The following is an 18,976-nucleotide window of genomic DNA, read 5'->3' on the forward strand; positions in this document are numbered from 1 at the left end:
TGTGTTTGGGGGTGGAAGCAGTGCAGCCTGGGTTATAGTGGGAGGAATATTAGTGTTAGAATTTACCAAGGTTTGAGGGATATTATTTTGATTGGGTTTAGATTGTGTGTGTTGAGAAGTGGCTGGGCCCTTTTTCTTCATCATTATTATTTGCTCAGTGCCCTTTTTAGCTTTTATGTCCGTGCCCCCTTTGGCTCACTTGCTATCTAGTTTCAGGGAGTCAGCTAGCTGAACTGTGGATTTTTCAATGTTAACCAGCCTGGCTTCGATCTTTATCAGGCGGGCCTCAAGAGGGCTTAGGAGAGACCTAAAAAGTGTGCCTATGTCTGCCAATGTGATATCATCGCTAAGAGATTCCATGGAAATATTGTTAGCGCAAGATGGTGTGTCCGTGGGTGCAAGGGCTAAGGGTAGGGCCACTACACTGTCCTTCTCTGAGTGTACCGAGTTGGTATTGCCTACATTGACATCATCACTTGCAGAATTGGACTTAGGGGTTTTTGGCTTTCTCCCTCCCTTGTTTTGGCCCCCTTTCTTCCTTTTTTGAATAGCTCCTTCCCTAGCTCCCCTTGTGAGATCAGAAACATTCTCACTGGTGGTGGCTATGATTGCGTGGAGATCGGGGGTTGGAAGCGGGGTTTGAATTGGGGTTTGAGGTATTTGGCCTGCAGGTAGAGTCATTAGGCTCATGTCCTCAAGGTCATTTGAGGCCTCCATTGTAAAGTCTGGATTGGTGGATGATTGATTAGACCCCGAAGCCCCATGTGCAAAACTGCTGGCTTCTAGCCTACCATCCGGAGTCTTGGCTAAGGCCATAGGGCCCATTGATGATCTCCTTACCCAGTCAATTTCCTGGGAAATACGTCTCTCAAGAACTGCAATATCCTCTATCAGAAGAGATCCAGCTTTGACGAAATAATTGTCAATGGTACCTTTGGCAGCTCCTGCCACTGCCATAGACGATTTACTCCTAGTTTCCCTGGTACACTTTTCAAGGTTTGGGTAATCCGGTCCTTGCATGGGTTAAGTGGATGGGGTTGACCAACCAGGAGGGATAGCCCGGTCCCGGTCTCTCCCGTCCTTTAACGGCCTCAAACGGCCCGCCCTTTGCCCGGGCTTAGCCCGGCGCATGCCCGCGCGCGTCCCGCGTGCGCGTGATCTGGCGTGGTGTTGTAGTGACGGGAGGGGGCGGGAAGAGACACCAGGTGCGCTGCGTTGTTAGTGCGCGTTGGTTCCTGGGTCTCGCAGTCCCGGCCCCTGTCGGCGTGCTTGTGCGGGTCCCTGGGTCAGGTATCACCTTCCAAATGCTGGCTCCGTAGAAAATGCAAGTATTCCAAGTGACTCTGTCCCACACAAACGGCTGCGAGCGGCTCCCGCGGAGCGGGGGCCGCGAGCTGTAAATAGGTGAGAACAGGGGGGCGGGAAGAGACACCAGGTGCGCTGCGTTATTAGTGCGCGTTGGTTCCTGGGTCTCGCAGTCCCTGGGTCGGGTTTCACCTTCCAAATGCTGGCTCCGTAGAAAATGCAAGTATTCCAAGTGACTCTGTCCCACACAAACGGCTACATCATTTAGCATAATAAACATTCAAAGTGTATTTAACACATCAGTTTGCCACATCACTAATAAACCCCTAATGCAAATATGTTACATCATTTATACGTAACTACTACAATTCTATAAGTCATTTGTTAAGCTCACGTTGAAACATGTTAATATCACAAAGGCATGTTAATTAGTTCACATTTCTTCTGTCATCTAATTTCATCAATAACACTAAATAAGATAAGAGTGCATACTACAAGTAATTATGTCGCACGTATCCCAAACAGGGCAGAATTTCTGCTCTCTCACTTCTTTTCTACTTGTGAGTGTGGCTTTATGCTAAACACTTGATCCCTTTTAGAAGATTTCTTCTGACATTTTCACTTTGCTGACACCTTCTCATTTTTCCGTATTCTTTGAGACTTTTTGTTAAGACCCGATTACAATTTAGATTTAGAGACCCACTCATGTTTAGGAAGGAGGAGTGAAGTTCCTTAAAGGAACACCGATTCCTAATTCTTGGCATCTGTATTGCTCTGACCGTCGTTATTTTAAGCTTTATGCTATTGAGTCAGAATTTGCTTTGATGCCTTAATTTACTTATCGTAATTCTTTACAGTTATAACATGTCCTTGATTTTTACATTTACTGAAATGATTATTAACATGTAATAAACCCACTTAACTTTTATTTAATCTAGTCCTTATTGTGAAGCCAAATGGGTTACTCAAACTTTAAATTGTTTATTTGAATGTGGACTCACTTTTGCCTCTCAGTCAACCAGAAAGATCTATCAGGTGAGAAATGGTAAGTGCTTCCTGCGTGCTCCCACCTCAGGCCAAGGGAACCGATTGGCCCAAAACAACAAAGGTGCTTGAAGGGTGCACCAAGGGCCAAAACGAATTAAACACTGAAGAACCCTCAAAAAATTCCAAGGATCCAAAAGCTTTGCTGAATGTGAATCGTCCCTTTGTGCCTCATAAGTCCCTGCTGCTAACACAGCAAATGCCATGCATAATAGTCTCCCAGCCGTCACTGAAAGATAATCCATTGATCGAACAGGTCGCACTTCCAGCTACCTGAAACCTGCAGTGAAGGGCCCTTTCCCTAACAGCATTAAGAACATCCACCACATACAGCCAAACAAGACTCACAATTGATTGTAGTAATTCAAAGAACATATCTTTGTTTTGGTTCTGAACAGATGCAGGGCTTTTACATAGTCTGTATGTTGGACTTGGCCCTCTACAGGGTCACCCCCAAACGTTTTGCCTTTAACCCTATAGTTTTCTGAACCTGTTTTTGTTGGTTTTCAGGACTCTGCGCACTCAACCACTACTAACCTGTGCTAAATGGCTTGTGCTCTTTCCTTTAAGCATGGTCAGATTGGCTTACTTTCCACTGCCACATTTAATTTACTTTTAAGTCCCTAGTAAAGTGGTACCTCGTGTACCCAGGGACTGTAAATTTAATGCTACTAGTGGCCCTGCAGCACTTGTTGTGCCACCCACTTAAGTAGCCTTTCATTGCAGCCTGTGTGCAGATTTAAACTGCCAATTTGACCTAGCAAAATATCCTTTGCCATGCCTAGGCCTCCCTTTGTAATACATATAGTTAGCACTAGGGTAGGATTTCAACAGTCCATAGGACAGGGTACATTGTATTTAGATGTTGGACATTTACTGGTAGTGAAGAACTCATAAATTCAATTTTCACTACTGTGAGGTATTCCTTTCCCATAGGATAAAATTAGGTTACATTATTAAATTTAATCAGTGCTAATGTTTGATTCGGAAGAGGTAGAAACAATGTGTTTAGCCTCAAATGAATTGCAAAATGAAAATCTTCTTTAATGGTGCATTCGATTCTTAGAGTACACTTTTCAAAATTCGTCTTTGAGAAAATTGACAGTTTACTGCCCTAAACTTTCTGAGGCCTTCTAGGAGTTTCCAGCAGCTTGGGCCTGGTAATTGCCCCCCATCATGAATATGTTTTGGGACCAGAGAGTGAACAATAGGACCTGAGTGTAACAGTGAGAATGCCATTCTTACTGCACATAAACAATCTTTAAATGGTGTTTTGTCACTTCTATGTGTGCTGCTTAATGCAGCACACATAAAAGTTACAAAATATATTTTTCTTAAAGATTGTTTATATGCAGGAAGGCACACCTTCCTGAACATAAACAATCAAAGGCCTGTTGCTGTTTCTATGTGTGCTGCACAACCCAGTACACATGGAGGCAGCAAAAACTAGAAGAAATAAAGCTTTTCTCCTCAATTTGCCTGTTTAAGATCAGGTTTTCCCTCTCCTTCTTAAACAGGGAACTGGCTGCTGAAAGCATTGTATTTGAGGTTTGACATGCCCTGAAGTACTTGCCAAAGAATAGTAAAAAGCATTGGATGAGAGCATTGACGTTCCTGAGATCATAAGGCAAATTTAAAATAATTCTTTGAAGATTAACCCAGGTCTAGGGGGAGGACCGAGATGGCGGATTGACGCCGCCACAGAGCACAGCCGAGTGAGCTCCGACCGATACCCGAAATGAAATAATTTTACACTATCTTTTATCTCCCGCATTCCTTCCGTATTTTTCGCATTTTTCTCAAAATAATGAACTGTGCTGAGATAGTGGTATACAGCTGGTGTATTGCTGTGTAATTGTGAGACTGCTGCGATCTTACCTAATCTGAGGCACTTCTCTGCCTACACCTGAAACAACGAGAACGCCGAAAGTGATGCAGAGTGGAGCCGCAGAGTGGAGCTGGGAGCACGGGGGAAAGCGCGACCTTGTGGCAAGGCTCAGAGGTACCGGCATTGCTCAGTAAGGGGGAAAAAGCAGAGAGTGGAGAGAGACAAGGGGAAAGGGCTTGAAGCTCTAAGGGGTGAACTGGATTTCTCTTGCTTAAAGTGCCTGAAGTGCCTCTTTCATTGAAGTAGTGCGGATGTGGCAGTCTTTTGTGTCCAGATTTGGGCGCTTGGTTTTGACGTCTCGGCTTCTTTACTGGAAACTTGGGAGGCCGTCTGCTGTCAGGAGGCCAAGCCTGGTCTTTGCTGTCGCTCCAGCGACAGTAGCAGTGGCAACTTGTTTATCAGCTCCACTACCAGTGTACCCCTCATCCCAGGCCAGGAAGATGGCACCAAAAACGGCTCCAGGAGTACTCGAGCCGGAAGGAATGTTGGAGCAGGAGTGGGAACAGGAGAGGGGAATACATCAAACATGCCGCCAAGCATATTGGATGGCGCTAGGAAGCCATCACATGCATGCAATTTCGAGAGGGGCAGAGGACATGATAAGGTGTGGCGCCGCGGCCAGGGCGACTGACGCTGGAATCTGGGGATCACGGTTCGATCCCCGGCTCCGGCGGCAGGTTAGCCCAGCACCATGTGACTCTGGGCAATAGCTTGCTTAATCTTCCCGACGGCCCCCAGCGCCTAGAGACCCTTACGGGTGATTGTGCGCTTTACAAATGTGGAATATTATTATTATTATGGATTATTAATCTGCTTGAGGCCCTACCTGTGGTTGCTGAAGCTACTGAATCTGGTGTAATCTCTGAAGGTAGTGTCACCTCGCTTAACACGGCGCATATGATACTAAATGCTGCTTCTTCAGTTACTGCTAATGCTATTACTACCGATGCTACAACTGCTATAACTGTAACTGCCGCTGCTACAATTGTAACTGATACTACAACTGATACAACTGATACTACAACTGCTACTGCTTCTGCTGCTACTGCTGCTTCCACTGCTACTGTTTTAAGTGGCCCAGGCGATGCGAATGACACTGGCAATGATGCAACAAAAGCCCTCTCTGCTATGACTGTTACTGATACTGTTATTGCTACTGCTACCACTTCGGAGTTGCCAGAACCTATTGCCATTAATAATAATATGGCTATTTCTCTGCCTCTGCCTCAAACTCTGCTTCCACCGACTCCATCGGCTACTGACGGCTGTCTGAAGTTAAACAATGCTAATGCCGGTGTAGAGGACGATGAGATCCATCCGAAGGGAGTGGTAGAATTGGGGGCAACAGTCTGTTGTGCTATAGATGAGGTCACCATGGATACCATGGACATCACCGATGTGGGCAGAGATGAGGAAGACCTGGAGGCCGATTCATTTGACGATATTGGTGATAACGAAGACACTATGGAACCTTCAAAGTCATCTCCGGATAAAAAAGAAAAGGAAAAGGGAAAGGGACAGGCAAAAAATAGAAGTAAGGGCAGCAAAAACAAAAAGAAATTGCCTTTTGGACAGATTGGGGAACCGAATGTCGGACAGAATGTGACTACACCACGTGGGAAGCTAATCCCTGACAATAGCCCTTTGCGCAAATGGATACAGGCAAAAGGAGGCATCAAGAGTGCTGCATCACTAAACTCAGGAAATATCTCTAGCGAAATCACATCAGCGAAACCTCAATTAGTAGCATCAGTCGGTGATACCTCAACGTACATAACAAAGCTGCCCTCAGGTGGTGCAAGCCAGTCTCTACTATGGAAGGAATTCAAGGTATCACAGATACCACTATAGGTGCACAGGAGGTAGCTGTAACAACTGATGGTGCAGATGCAGGAACAGCCTATAATCAAGATACTATGGCACCCCCACTGTGTTTGATACTGCAATCGCTTAAGGAGCAAAGACAAGAAGCTCAGTATCACTATACGCAGGTCCAGGAAAATAACAGCAGAGTACAGAAGTCTCTGCAGGAGATGGCGAATCAGCTTAGGAGCTTACCTAAGGATATCACAGAATTACAACAGAGGGTTGTTGTCACGGAGGAGCTATCAACTCGTACAGACAGTCTCACAAAGAAACATGATGACCAGAGCTTGACGATGCAGATTAAACTGGGGGACATGGAGAACCGCCAGCGCCGACAAAATCTAAAACTTTTTGGCATTTCTGAAGGCTTAGAGGGGGTGGACCTGCGGTCCTATATGGTGCAACTACTCCAGAAAGCCTTCCCATAACTCGCCGATTGGGATTGGGATTCTCAATTGCAGAGGATCCATAGACTACGAACCATTCAGAGGGGTAAGGGAGGGCAATATCCACGAGCATTTATGATCTATTTTGGGAACTTTCTGTTGAGACAGGCAGTCGCACTGAAAGCCCGACCTAACTCCCCAGTAAAAATAGGAACTATAATCTTCTTTGTCAGATCTGACCTAAGCAAGGCTACGATGGACAGGCGTTGGAAGTTATGCCAATATATAGATTCGATAAAGGCGCTGGATGCGCAGGCTTTCTTACAAGAACCTGCACGCTTAAAAATTGTCAAGAATGGCCATACCTATTTTTTTGCAGGAGAGAAGGAAATTGAGCAGGCTATGGCTAAGTGGAAAAAGGAGACTGAAGCACAAACATAGAATGAGAGTTACAAATTACTGACTTGGGCAATTTCTCCTCTCTAATTCCTAATCTCTTATGTTTTCTTCTTGTTAGTATGACCTCATATTTAGCTTATGTTCAGTTCAGGCTTAGCTGCTGTCCAGTTGTATTTGTTTTAGGGATAGAGGACAGCATTCAGCATCAATTCGATATTAATATATGTATTATACAAAGGGATGGATAGCTATATATTTTTGGCAAACTTAAGTATTCATTTAGGGAGAAGGGAAACTTTTCTTGACATTAGATAAGGGTGTACGGGGGGAGAACACTATTGTTGGAACTCTGTAGGGGCTGCCTAGTTAGTGGCAGCTGGGTATAGGGGGGAATCCTCTTCCAAGGGATAGGAGGAGGTCGGGCTATGGAGGGAGGGGGGAAGGGAAGCAAAAAAACTTCATCATTAGGGCACTGCAGGCTAGTAAGTATTATCTTTTGTTTTAATGCTATATTCTCAACCTTATATCTGAAAGGCAAGATAGCAAAAATAAATAAAGTAATGACTATTGATGTATTAAAGGGGATATGGGTAAGAGCTAGGAATACCTATTATGGCTCAGGTTAAGTGCTTGTTCTGGAATGTGGCTGGCCTCAATAGTATTACTAAACGCAAGCTAGTTTGGGAGAAGTTGAGAATGTATCAACCCCATTTAATAGCCATAACAGAAACACATATTGCTTATAAAGATCGCAACTTGCTAAAACAATTGGGGTACGAGATTATCACATGCACCACACAATCAATATCTTTAAAAGGGGTAGCCATACTTAAAGACTAACGGTTTGACTGTAGAGTGTGAAAAAGTCAATCAGATCAGCGTGGACGTTGGGCACTTACTCAGCTAGAGACAGGAGGCAAAATATTTGTGGTGTGCGCAGTATACGGCCCTAATGTGGACGACCCTGCAATTTTTGAACAGCTTAGATTGGAATTGCTGAATTGGGAGGGGGAAAAATTGATAGTGGGGAATTTTAATTGCATCATGGACTATGGCTTAGATTCTACGGGTAAAAGCAGAGCCCACTAGAATGAGCAAGACACGTGCCGCAATACTTCAGATGGCAGGGCTACAATCGGTTAATGATCTATGGAGAAATAAATACCCAACAGTACCAGGTTATACATATTATTCAGTCCCTCATAAATCTTATTCAAGGATTGATATGGTTTGGGTTTCAGATGGATTAACTAGAACATCAGAAATGGAAATATGTCCCCGCGTAACATCTGATCATAATCCTATCAGGCTAGTATTCCGGATTAATGTAGTAAAGAGGGAGACTAGACCGTTTTCATTTCCAAGATATCTGCTGACAGACAGCGACTATTTAGATAATATGACTAGGGAATTGGAAAAGTTCTTTAGAGTAAATACGGGAACAGCCTCACCGACGATTGTATGGGATACCATGAAGGCTTTTGTTCGTGGTATTACACAAAAATATATCTATGAGAGAAATAAGAAATGTAGAAATGAAACAGTCTTCAATAAGCACTCTACGCACCCTAGAGGTGCAGCATATAGAGGCAGAAAATAAAGATCAGACTACCCAAGATACTCTGCTTCTATTATTAATAGACGCAAGAGTATTAGTGAAGAAGACCCTGCGGGAAAAAATTGCATCTAGCTTTACTAAACATCGACTGGAGAAATATGAATATGGTGAACATATAGGGCTGATACTGGCTTATCAGACTGCAGAAGCAAAAGCAAAACCTAAGATCAGTGCTATAAGGGGCTTAGATGGATATCTACACACTGAACCGTTGGCAAGTTTAGAGCAATTTTCATTGTTCTATCAGAAACTCTATTCCCTTACATGGGATCCGAATCAGGAAGATATACTAAACTATATTGAGGACTGTGGCATATAATTTGCTGATGAGGAGGAATCAGCTAAACTAGAAGACCTGGTGTCTATAGAAGAAGTGGAACTGGCTTTATCAGCACTACCAATGGGAAAGGCAGCCGGAGTTGACTCGCTGCCACTAGAATTTTATAAATCTTTTAAAAGAATACTAATACTGCCTATGTGCAAAATGATACAATCTGTGGCAGTAAGTGGACAGGTACCGGAATCATGGAATACAACACAAATAGAATTTTTCTTAAAAAAGGGCAAATCGGAGGAGCTACGCAAGCAACCAAGATGGCCGCATAGGCTCCCGGCTCCGTCGACCTCCGTCGCTGGCGGACTTATCCTGAACTTCATCCTGCCCTCCCGCCAGACCCCCGTGTGTCTGAATCGTTGCTGAGCCCAGGGGGGCAATCCCGGAGTTTTTATCGCCTTTATTGACGAAGTTACACCGTCTTTCATTTTTGGGCCTACTCCAGTGTGTAAGCCGGGGCCTCGAGTACTGACCCAGTCGGGTTTCAGTTGAACAACATCGGCCGCGGGTACCCGGCAGAGTCCGGTCTCATCGGAGTGGAACATATTCTCTATCCTGGTGGTGGTCTTTGGTCCCTGCTAATACTGGACGAACGGCGACGAGACGTGGCTGCCGCGGTGGGTGGGTGGCCAGGTCCCGGGACCCTGCTGCAGCCCTCGGGGTCCACGGGTGGGGCCCCCGCTTCGGCAGCGGTGTAAAGATTGCCTAGCCTGTGAGTCGCCAGTCGTCTCCGTCCACTCCGCGCCTGTTGGTTTCCCCGGAGTAGCCGGCCTTCGGGGCTGACGATCTGCTTTTTTATCGTGCGGAGATGGATCGGACGATGTGTGGACCGACCCTGGGGACCGTAATGGCCGCCATCGGGGCTCTTCACTTGCAAATGGAGGCTGCTCTCCACAATTTGACTGCAGGCCTCGAGACTGTTTGTTTGAGACCGGACTCCAGCCTTGTGTCAGACCTGCAACATGCGGTGACCCCCGCGAAGCTTGATCTACCTCGAGAGGAGAACCCCGAATATGATCAGAAACTGGTGCCAATTGTACCCGCACAATTACAGCGGTATGTTGCTGGAACCCCTGAATGACTGGCAAGATCGGCAAAGTTATCGCCCGCACAGGACTCATTTCTTCCTTCTCTTCCGGAGACCTCCACTACTATTTTTTGTATTGACTTTCGTGTATCTGATAGACTTCGAGACTTAACCTTTTTGACTCTTTCAGGCTATATTGATCTCCTTTTTCCACAACGCTTTGACTCTTTTGCTACTATATTGGTCCTACTGGATGGGGTTTGTGCAATGGATCGTAAGGGCCAGGGCTGAATTTGACTGTTTGTATTCGGTACAATGACATTCTTTTGGCTCTGCTGGGTTGTATCTGTGGGAGTGTGGGCCAGATGGAATTCTGATTGTCTGGGTTTGGTGTGACTGCTATGTTCGAAAAGGGATTTGCTGCCTCTGTGGTGCCAGGGGCTGGGCGGGACGGTCTTTTCTCTGTCGGTGGCTCCCCTATTGGTTTGCTTATCAGTCTGTTATAACTCGCTTACTACCACGGTAGGGGATGTCTGCTTTTGGCGGGGGGGAGTGGAGTCCGGGAGCCCGTATCGTTTTGTAATGCATCTTCTCCTCCATCTTTTCCCTTCCTTGGGTTGTAGTTTAGGGGGCGACAGGCACACTGCTAGTGGGGTTAGGTCATAGCCATCCTGTAGCGATTGGAAGCAGCGCAAGAACATGCACGTGCCACTAACCTGACTCCGATGCCCAGCAGAGACGAGGAGACGATAGTCCTCACAACCTCTCTCCGTACAGCACACAACAATGGGACTAACACCACTATTGAAATGAGCACAGCCAGAGGCCGCGAAGTGAATGGATGTAGGGATGCGGTGTCCGTCAGGTATCTTCATGTCTAGGTATACCCTCAATGGTTCACAGATAAGACCTCCCTGTAGATGGACGAAAAGTAGAGAGAGAAATATAGAACCGTCCTGGCAGAGTTTCCTCCCTTCCCTTATGTTTCTAGACTCACCGCTTCCTTGTATTCTGTACTCCGTGAACGATTCCGAAGACAGTACTTGGTAACAGAGGGGGGGGGAGTCCTGCCACGAGTCGAAAAGTTGATTTCACTTCTCGAACACGGACCCAAAGGCAAGCAGTGAAGAGGGTTGAATACGTGAAGCGTTTAGTAGGATACTGTTGCAAGACACACCCACAATACTCCTTGTGAGTACAAACAGTTATGATTATCAGAAGGCTTCTGATACGGAGAAAGTTAGGTTTGCATCCCCAAAGTCTAATAAACAAGGAAAGTGCTATCTGCACAATGTTCTGAACTTGCTCAAAACAAATTAAAGATAACGTGAGAGAAAGAGAGCGAATCAGCTCTTCTTCAAAGATTCCTACCCGACTGTAGACAGCGTCTCTCACTACAAAGGAACCTGACAGCGCTGGTTCTTCGTTGTCGCGGTGAGGCGCAGAGGAGACTGACCACGCAGGCTCTTCGTCGGCGGGGCAAAGCAAAGGGAAAACTGACCACGCAGGCTCTTCGTCGGCGGGGCAAAACAAGGGGAAAACTGACCACGCAGGCTCTTCGTCGGCGGGGCAAAACAAAGGGAAAACTGACCACGCAGGCTCTTCGTCGGCGGGGCAAAACAAAGGGAAAACTGACCACGCAGGCTCTTCGTCGGCGGGGCAAAATAAAGGGAAAACTGACCACGCAGGCTCTTCGTCGGCGCTGGCAAGTCACGGACGCTCCATGGAAGGAAACTCCAAACATACATGAGGAACCCAGGAACTAGATTGACAAGCCCCGTTTCATCCCAGGGGCGGAGTTTATATAAGATCCTCCCATTGTGTCGAACTCCAGTGCTGCTTGGCCTTCTGGGACTGGTAGTTTTTCCGTAGGGGGTGTGTGACACGATGTCTGATGCGTCTGGCTGCCATACCATGGGCGATCGCTACACATCCGCAGGGGTGCAGGGTGGGGGGTTGAGGTTTTTTTTGTTTTTTTGTTTTTTTCCTTTATTTTGTTCTATGACCTTTCTATTTCCCTTTTCCCTTCTTCACAAGAGATGTGGCATATTCTCCTGATCCTTTTGTTCCTCATATCCGGGTGTCGAATGTCCAATCTTCATATCCTGTATCCCTGGTGGGTGGGTTCTGATAAGGTTTGCTTATGGTTATCTGTATCGTATTGTTTTGCCTCAGCTCTAAGCTGGTATTGATAATTTTCAGATGCCTATAATTGTAGTGTATTTCCTCAATTCATTTGCCCGTTCGCCGCTGCAATATGTCCCACCAAATGACACCCGATATGTACATTTTTTCTCTTGTGTTATAATCAATAAAAATATATATATAAAAAAAAAGGGCAAATCTCCAACAGAATGTGGGTCATACCGGCCTATCTCATTAATTAATACTGACGCAAAGGTCTTTTCTAAGATCTTGGGAACTCGTCTAGCTCCACTTATGCCACGAATAGTCTCTGATAGACAACACGGATTAATCATTGGGAGGGACACCACTGCTCACGTCAATATGGCTATTGGGGCATTTGACTATGCAGACAAAAAAGGGATTGATTTCGGTATGATATTATTAGACGCAGAAAAGGCCTTTGATCGAGTTAGGTGGGACTTCTTATGGGCCGTATTAGTTAAAATTGGTCTTGGGCCTCAATTTCAGTCCTGTGTACAAGCTTTATATATCGTAATCCACAGGCCAAGCTGTCATACGGGGAATAGGCTCATCTTCATTCCAGATTTTGTGCGGGACAAGGCAAGGATGCCCTTTATCCCCGTTATTATTTGCTCTTTATATAGAGCCATTCCTGGGCACACTACAAAAATGCGTACAAATCAAACCTCTAAGAGCTGAAAATATCAAATTAAAGATCACAGCCTATGCAGATGATATTGCAGTTTATTCAATCAATCCAGAAGAAGCAGTAAGGAGCATCAAGATAGAAGCAGACAAATTTGGCAAAGTTGCAGGCTACAATTTGAATGCTGACAAAACTCAGGTACGAACTACTGTGGGGATCCAGAACTTTGTTACTGGATCTTGTGTCACTGTAACTTACTTGGGAGTAAAGATAACGGCTAAGATTAACCAGATCATTGATTTAAATTATGCACACTTGTTAAAAGAAACTACTAAATTGCTAATGGCATAGGCTTCCTATAGGTCTGTAAGGCAGATGTAACCTGATCAAAATGAAAATATTGCCTAAATTCTTATTTTTATTCCGTTCTATTCCTCTGAAAGTCCCCAACACATTTTAAAAAAAATTAGAGGGGGTTCTTAGCAGTTTTATTTGGGGATATAAAAAACCAAGTAGGGCCATCAAATTACTTAAAGCTACATATGATCAAAGTGGCCTTGGTCTCTCAGACTTTAAAATCTATTTCTGGGCCGTTTACGTAGCTTGCTTGGCCTAGATCAGTCTGATTTTGTGTTTAGGTTTATGCTTGGAAATCAGAGGGATACATTCTTATACGAGATTAGAGATCCAAACTATTTCAAAAGGGTAAAGTTCAAGACTTTAAGGGATATTGCTTATATTTGGCAAGCAATGTCTATTAGGTGCAACTTACCGATATTCCATAAAAACTACCCATTGTGGGAGAATCCGACTTTCCCTGAGGTATTCAAGGATCAAGCGGGTAAAATTTGGGCAAACCATGGAGTAAATTGTCTGGGGGATTTATATAATGATAGAGATATCAAATCTTTTGAAAATCTAAGACTGGCCTATAAACTCCCAGCCCATTGTTTTTTTAAATATGTACAGATTAAAAATTATCTTGTCTCTAATCTGGCTGTAAAAGAAATAAGTAATTCAACAATTTGGGATTGTATTTATGGGGAGAAGTCTAAATCTCTCATTGGCTCAATGTATGCCCTCCTATATAACCATAGACCATTGGGCAGTGAAAAATTAGCGGAACGCTGGACTCAAACTCTGGGGACAACGGTCTCACCCAGAATGATTGAACAAGTATTAGGCTATGTTAAAAATTCAGTCCACTCTGTCAGTTTACGACTTCAACAAACATGCATTACCTGCATCATGTATTATACCCCTGCTAGAATAGCTAAGTGGGCCCAGGGAAATAAGACGGGGGATAAGGTGAAATGCTCAAAATGTGGACTGTATGCGGCTAACTTAAAACATATGTTTATGGAATGTCCGGAATTGAATGGATACTGGAGGAAAATTGAGCAAATACTCAGCTCTAAAATAGGATTGGATCATACACTCACTGTATCTTGAAATCATGTTGGGTTATAAGGATGATAACCCGGCAGTAGCACGTCTCTCTACGATCTTGATGGCTGCAGCTAGATTGGCTATTGCCAGGGAATGGGTCTCTACTACACCACCGGTGGCAGAGGATTGAAGGGAGATTATCAGAGATACCTATGGCTTAGAGGCCGCTCCGGCAAACGCAAGGGGCATCAAATCATTAGTCAAATTTGAGGCGCTTTGGGGGCCCATGGCCCTGGATGGCTTAATATAGCTAGATTTAGCTAAAATATGAAATTAAGAAGTAATACACCTAAAATGTTCGTTACTGCTCTTCTGTATTTGTTATGTTATCTTTCTCCTCCCCCTTTTCTTGACTCACTATTATGCTCTTGCCTATGTACTAAATATAATATCTGCTTATCTATATTAATGTGTCTGTATATGTTAATTATATAATATGCCCTATTTAATTAAAATAAAAAAATATTTTAAAAAAAGAAGATTAACTGTCCTCTTTTTGACTCTCTTCGTAGTGTCCAACCAGTTTGCACTCTGGACTTGAATACATAATTGTATTTCACTTGTGCTGGTCAAGGCAAACCAATTCTTTATGAAAGATTCTTTGTAGAAATTATCAGCAAATGTTGCTGGACCATGCTACTTTGTTTTTTTTTAGTTTCTTGATCTGTGGCCCCTGCAAAACACCAAGAAAAGATAACTTTTTCTCCCTACCTCAGGTCTATCCAGGATGTGATGTCACACCTGCACTCTGAAGCAGTAGAGGTCTGACTATTATTAGGTAACACAGTTAGGAACTGAGATTTACCTGACCAACTTCTGGTTGACACTTGAAACTTACTATCTAAGTCGTTAAGGACATATACGATCAGAAGAATTGGTGTCCATGGGTTGACTAGGTCTAGTGCACCTTTCTCTCATTCACTGCAATGAAGTGTGTAGGACCAATGGAAACACCAGTTCATTTTAGTGGCCCTTGGGGAAGCAGAAGAATGAAATGGACACAATAGTCTAGCACATGACAATTGATGTGCAGTAGTATCTATCAATCTATTATGGAGACAACATGGTCCTGTCCTGGAATCTTCTCAGACCTGGCAACGATTTTTTCTATCGTTTGTAGTAACAACATTCCAAAAAGTTATGGTTTCTGTATAATACAACTTATATTTGAAGCATAGTAAGAAATTGATCTATACATATTTTACTCTTTTGATTGGTAGATAGATAGCTAGGAAACAGAATTGACAACCAAGTTGTGGAATGCTCTTCGCCGCTTTTATGGAGACAAGACTGAGGCCTCAAGACAACTTATTTAATATTTCCACCAGCTATTCATAGCCTCCCAATCAAACACAATTGGTTCTTCTAATCAGCAAGCTAGAGATTCTATTCTGAGATTTCACCACGGTCGAAATTTGGACAATAATTACATTGCTAAATGCAACCAACTGTAATAGTAACCTTTGGCCCTCCATTGTAATCATATAATTGTACGAAGTTCACAAACTTTGTAAATTGTATTAGTTGCATGACTGATATATTATATTAACACCCTAATAATTAAAGGCATCTAGAACAATCGTATGGGAATGCAGAGGTGCTAGAATAAGTCGATAAAAAAGCATAAAAAAAGAAAATCGTGCGTTAAACAGGCATGAATATCACTGTTGCATGGGCCACACAATTTGTTTAGTAGTTAAATCACATGATCTAATATAACAAATCAATTGGGAGGAAGCCACTGCAGCAAGTGCAGGTTACTGGCAGCACACAGGGTTGGTCATTCCATGCTGTCCTGAAGATGTGCTTGCTTATTTATTAAGCCAGAGACTGAAACGTTGATGTGCATTCCACTTCTTGCTCTTTGCGCAGTAATCATTCAATCATCAACAAACAAGGAAGCAAAAGAAATAGATAATTGTTAAAGAAAATACTGTATGCGCAAGAGGATTAGTACATATGTGGCCCATATTACTGGACATGATAAGGCTCTTCATCCATTAGACATATATGTGCCACGTTCTAAAAATGTGCCCCTTTGCAGACGCGATTTAACGCGTCTGTGTTTTTTAAACAAATATTAAATTGAATATAAATTCATGTTTTTCATATGAACTCCTCCTTTCAATAGTTGATTTAGTCTACATTTATTGTTAAGTTGAATGCATGGTTACGCCTTTCATATGCTGACTTATTGGAAGTATTAATTGTAATTACTTTGAAAATTATCCTTTTGCAAATCGAATCTCGCAGGGGGAACATTCTCTAACTGAGGAGGGCCTTGTTGGCCTGGCCGCTAGCAGGACATTAAATGATGGCTCCTATCTTTTGTATTACTTGTGTCAGTTTCATCTATGACACTCTTTGAACATGCACCATGTGTTTATTCTGCCAAACTACAAATGGTCCATTGTGAGGGATGAAGCTCTTAGGGGAGGCATGTGGAAGGAGGGCATACTGTGCCATTGCAGCATCAAAGACATGATATTTAATGTGGTCCACACAGTCATCTTAGGCACTATAGCATAGTGGTATTGTGTAGAGGTTTATGGACTATGAGTACACAAAATAATAACATGAATATTGTTTTAAATCCCAAATCTCCTTTTCAAACTGAGTTTGTGGGTTGGGGCTCTGACATTAAAGGTTCACAAAATAGAAACCAGAAATGATCAGAAACGACAATCCGAAATCTCCAGAGCCTCTACTCCTGATCACAGCAGCTAGCCGGTGAGTGCTCATAGTGGGTAATAATTTAGATCGGAAGGATGCCGCAATCTGAGCAAAAGGTATATGTATGTGAGAAGTGGCTTGCGGGCGGCACAGCCCAGCTCGGCCAACTACAGCTATGAAATAAAACTGCCATGTTCATAAAATAACTACAGATTGGATTTCTAATGCTTAGTGTACATTATGGAACTGCAAGACATTCAAACATGGACAATAATTAAGTGCAAGATCCTCACCTTAGGTCCAGCTGGGTATCATCAGCTGATGCCCATCAGTATACAATGGATCTGAAAGCCCGACCATAAATTAAGTTATGCACGCAAATGTTTGTTTACTAGTTGTTTACTCATATTTGGATGTCAAAATGGTGGTCTCAAAACTCATTTCTCTTTCTTTTCATTTAAAGATATAGACGAGTGCGCAACAGGAAGCCATAACTGTAGACCTGAGCAGGTATGCTTCAATGTCAGAGGGTCCTTCAGCTGCCAGTGCCCCCAAGGATATCAGAAGCGAGGTGAACAGTGTATTGGTAAGTACTGCACTAATATACTGTGCTGGGAAACTCCCATTTCCTCTTATGATGTAGTAGGTCCTTGATCTTGGAGATAGTACTGTAATATAAGTGGGGAATGAATGTTAAAACTGCATCATAATACATGGAATCTACAAAAACATAAATTATCATATAGTGGCAAGTTTTTCTTTAGTTAAAAGAGTTGGTGTTATAAGAAGCATTAGAAAAGCATATTGGTCTTGTTTTGCCAATGTTCTCAGCTCGCTTTTGTTGGCATCACAAATGTATGAAATGCTTTCAAATAAAGAATGCAGTGACTTATTGACTTATGGTGAGAAAGTATCTTCTATAGTTCAATTAGTCGATTTTAAGGTCAGCTTATGCATATGTTATGTCTTCACTAAGGACGTTCCCTTGTCCTTTTAATTTATTTATTTAGAGTGTTTTATAAAGCACAAACAATACTCAGGGGTATTAGAGTGCTGGACATAGTAAAAAACAAACAAAGGAAAACATTGAGGTAAGTCACTATCACCTGAGATCATAAGCTTTTGTGAAAGGTACCTGGGTCTATTGTAGTGAACGACTTTGTGCGTCAGACATGCTATCTTCAGCTGGAAACTGGCTTTGAATGGGAGCTAGTAGTGAGACATGAGAGTGGGTGTGATATGGCTGAATTGTCTCATTCCTGTAATCTGTCTCTCTGCTTCATCAAGAGTTTGTTTTGAGTGGTGTTGTTCTTGCTTTTGTCAAACCCATTAAAATAGCACTATCATAGTCAAGTCTGGATATGACTAGGCCTGGGCGGAATTATAATCCAGCGCGCAGAATTGGTGGGATTTGGGTAACTCCGCATTATGCTTGTAACACAGAGTTCCTGCAAAATTCTTCCAATCGGTGTGTGGCAGAATTCTTCTGCCATTCACGCCACACAGGAACAATGTGAGGCTCCACAATGCGCGCTTCCGAGCAAGATTTGCCAGCCCCTGGTGTGATCTCCAGTCACCACAGAACATTCCGCGCCATTCTATAACACCAGCAAATGTTGAGCAGACCCGGTCAGCGAGGGCTGCCTTTTTAGTAGATTTGCTGCTGCTCAGGTAGATTTCCTAATCGAGTAGCAGCAAAACGAATGCATGGTGCCATTCCCACTGATTTTCATCGCAGCTCACGCTGCCGGCACTAAATTGCAGTAAAAAAAACACATATTCGCCTATTGGTGGAATTCCAGGGAATCTTGAGGAGTTTCCCTGTAACTCCACGAATTCCACCTGCCCCTAGATATGACTAGGTACTACACTGTGATCTTGAAACCTGGCAGGCGATGACTGTTTTTACCTTCTTGAGGAAGTTTCGTTAGATAGATGCACTGCGTGTGGCTGCACTAACGTGTGCTTGTATGTTAAGTTTTTATCCAGGGTTATCCCAAGGGTTTTCTTTGATTTAATGATGATGGATTTGCAATTAAAAGCATCTTAGTGGACAATCCATTTTTCTGTGAAGGGGGAGCAGGGGGTCAAGTAATATGGTAAGAATTCAGTTTTCAGGGCGTTTAGTTTGAGGTGTTTTTGTGCCAGACAGTTTTAAGTTTTCCTTAGATTGTTGTTGAGTCTTATGAGATC

The 18,976-nt window shown here is 43.4% G+C and overlaps 1 protein-coding gene across 1 annotated transcript in view; it reads left to right on the forward strand.

Moving 5' to 3' along the window:
- EFEMP1 (EGF-like fibulin extracellular matrix protein 1) overlaps nucleotides 1-18,976 on the forward strand; it is a 466,054-nt gene that overhangs the window by 238,656 nt on the left and 208,422 nt on the right. The window contains exon 5 of the mRNA XM_078649310.1: nucleotides 17,247-17,369. Coding sequence (XP_078505436.1) covers nucleotides 17,247-17,369 — 123 coding nt within the window. The remainder of the gene's footprint in view (nucleotides 1-17,246; nucleotides 17,370-18,976) is intronic.

This window comes from Lissotriton helveticus, chromosome 6 (genome assembly GCF_964261635.1).
Source record: "Lissotriton helveticus chromosome 6, aLisHel1.1, whole genome shotgun sequence".
Lineage (NCBI taxonomy): Eukaryota > Metazoa > Chordata > Amphibia > Caudata > Salamandridae > Lissotriton > Lissotriton helveticus.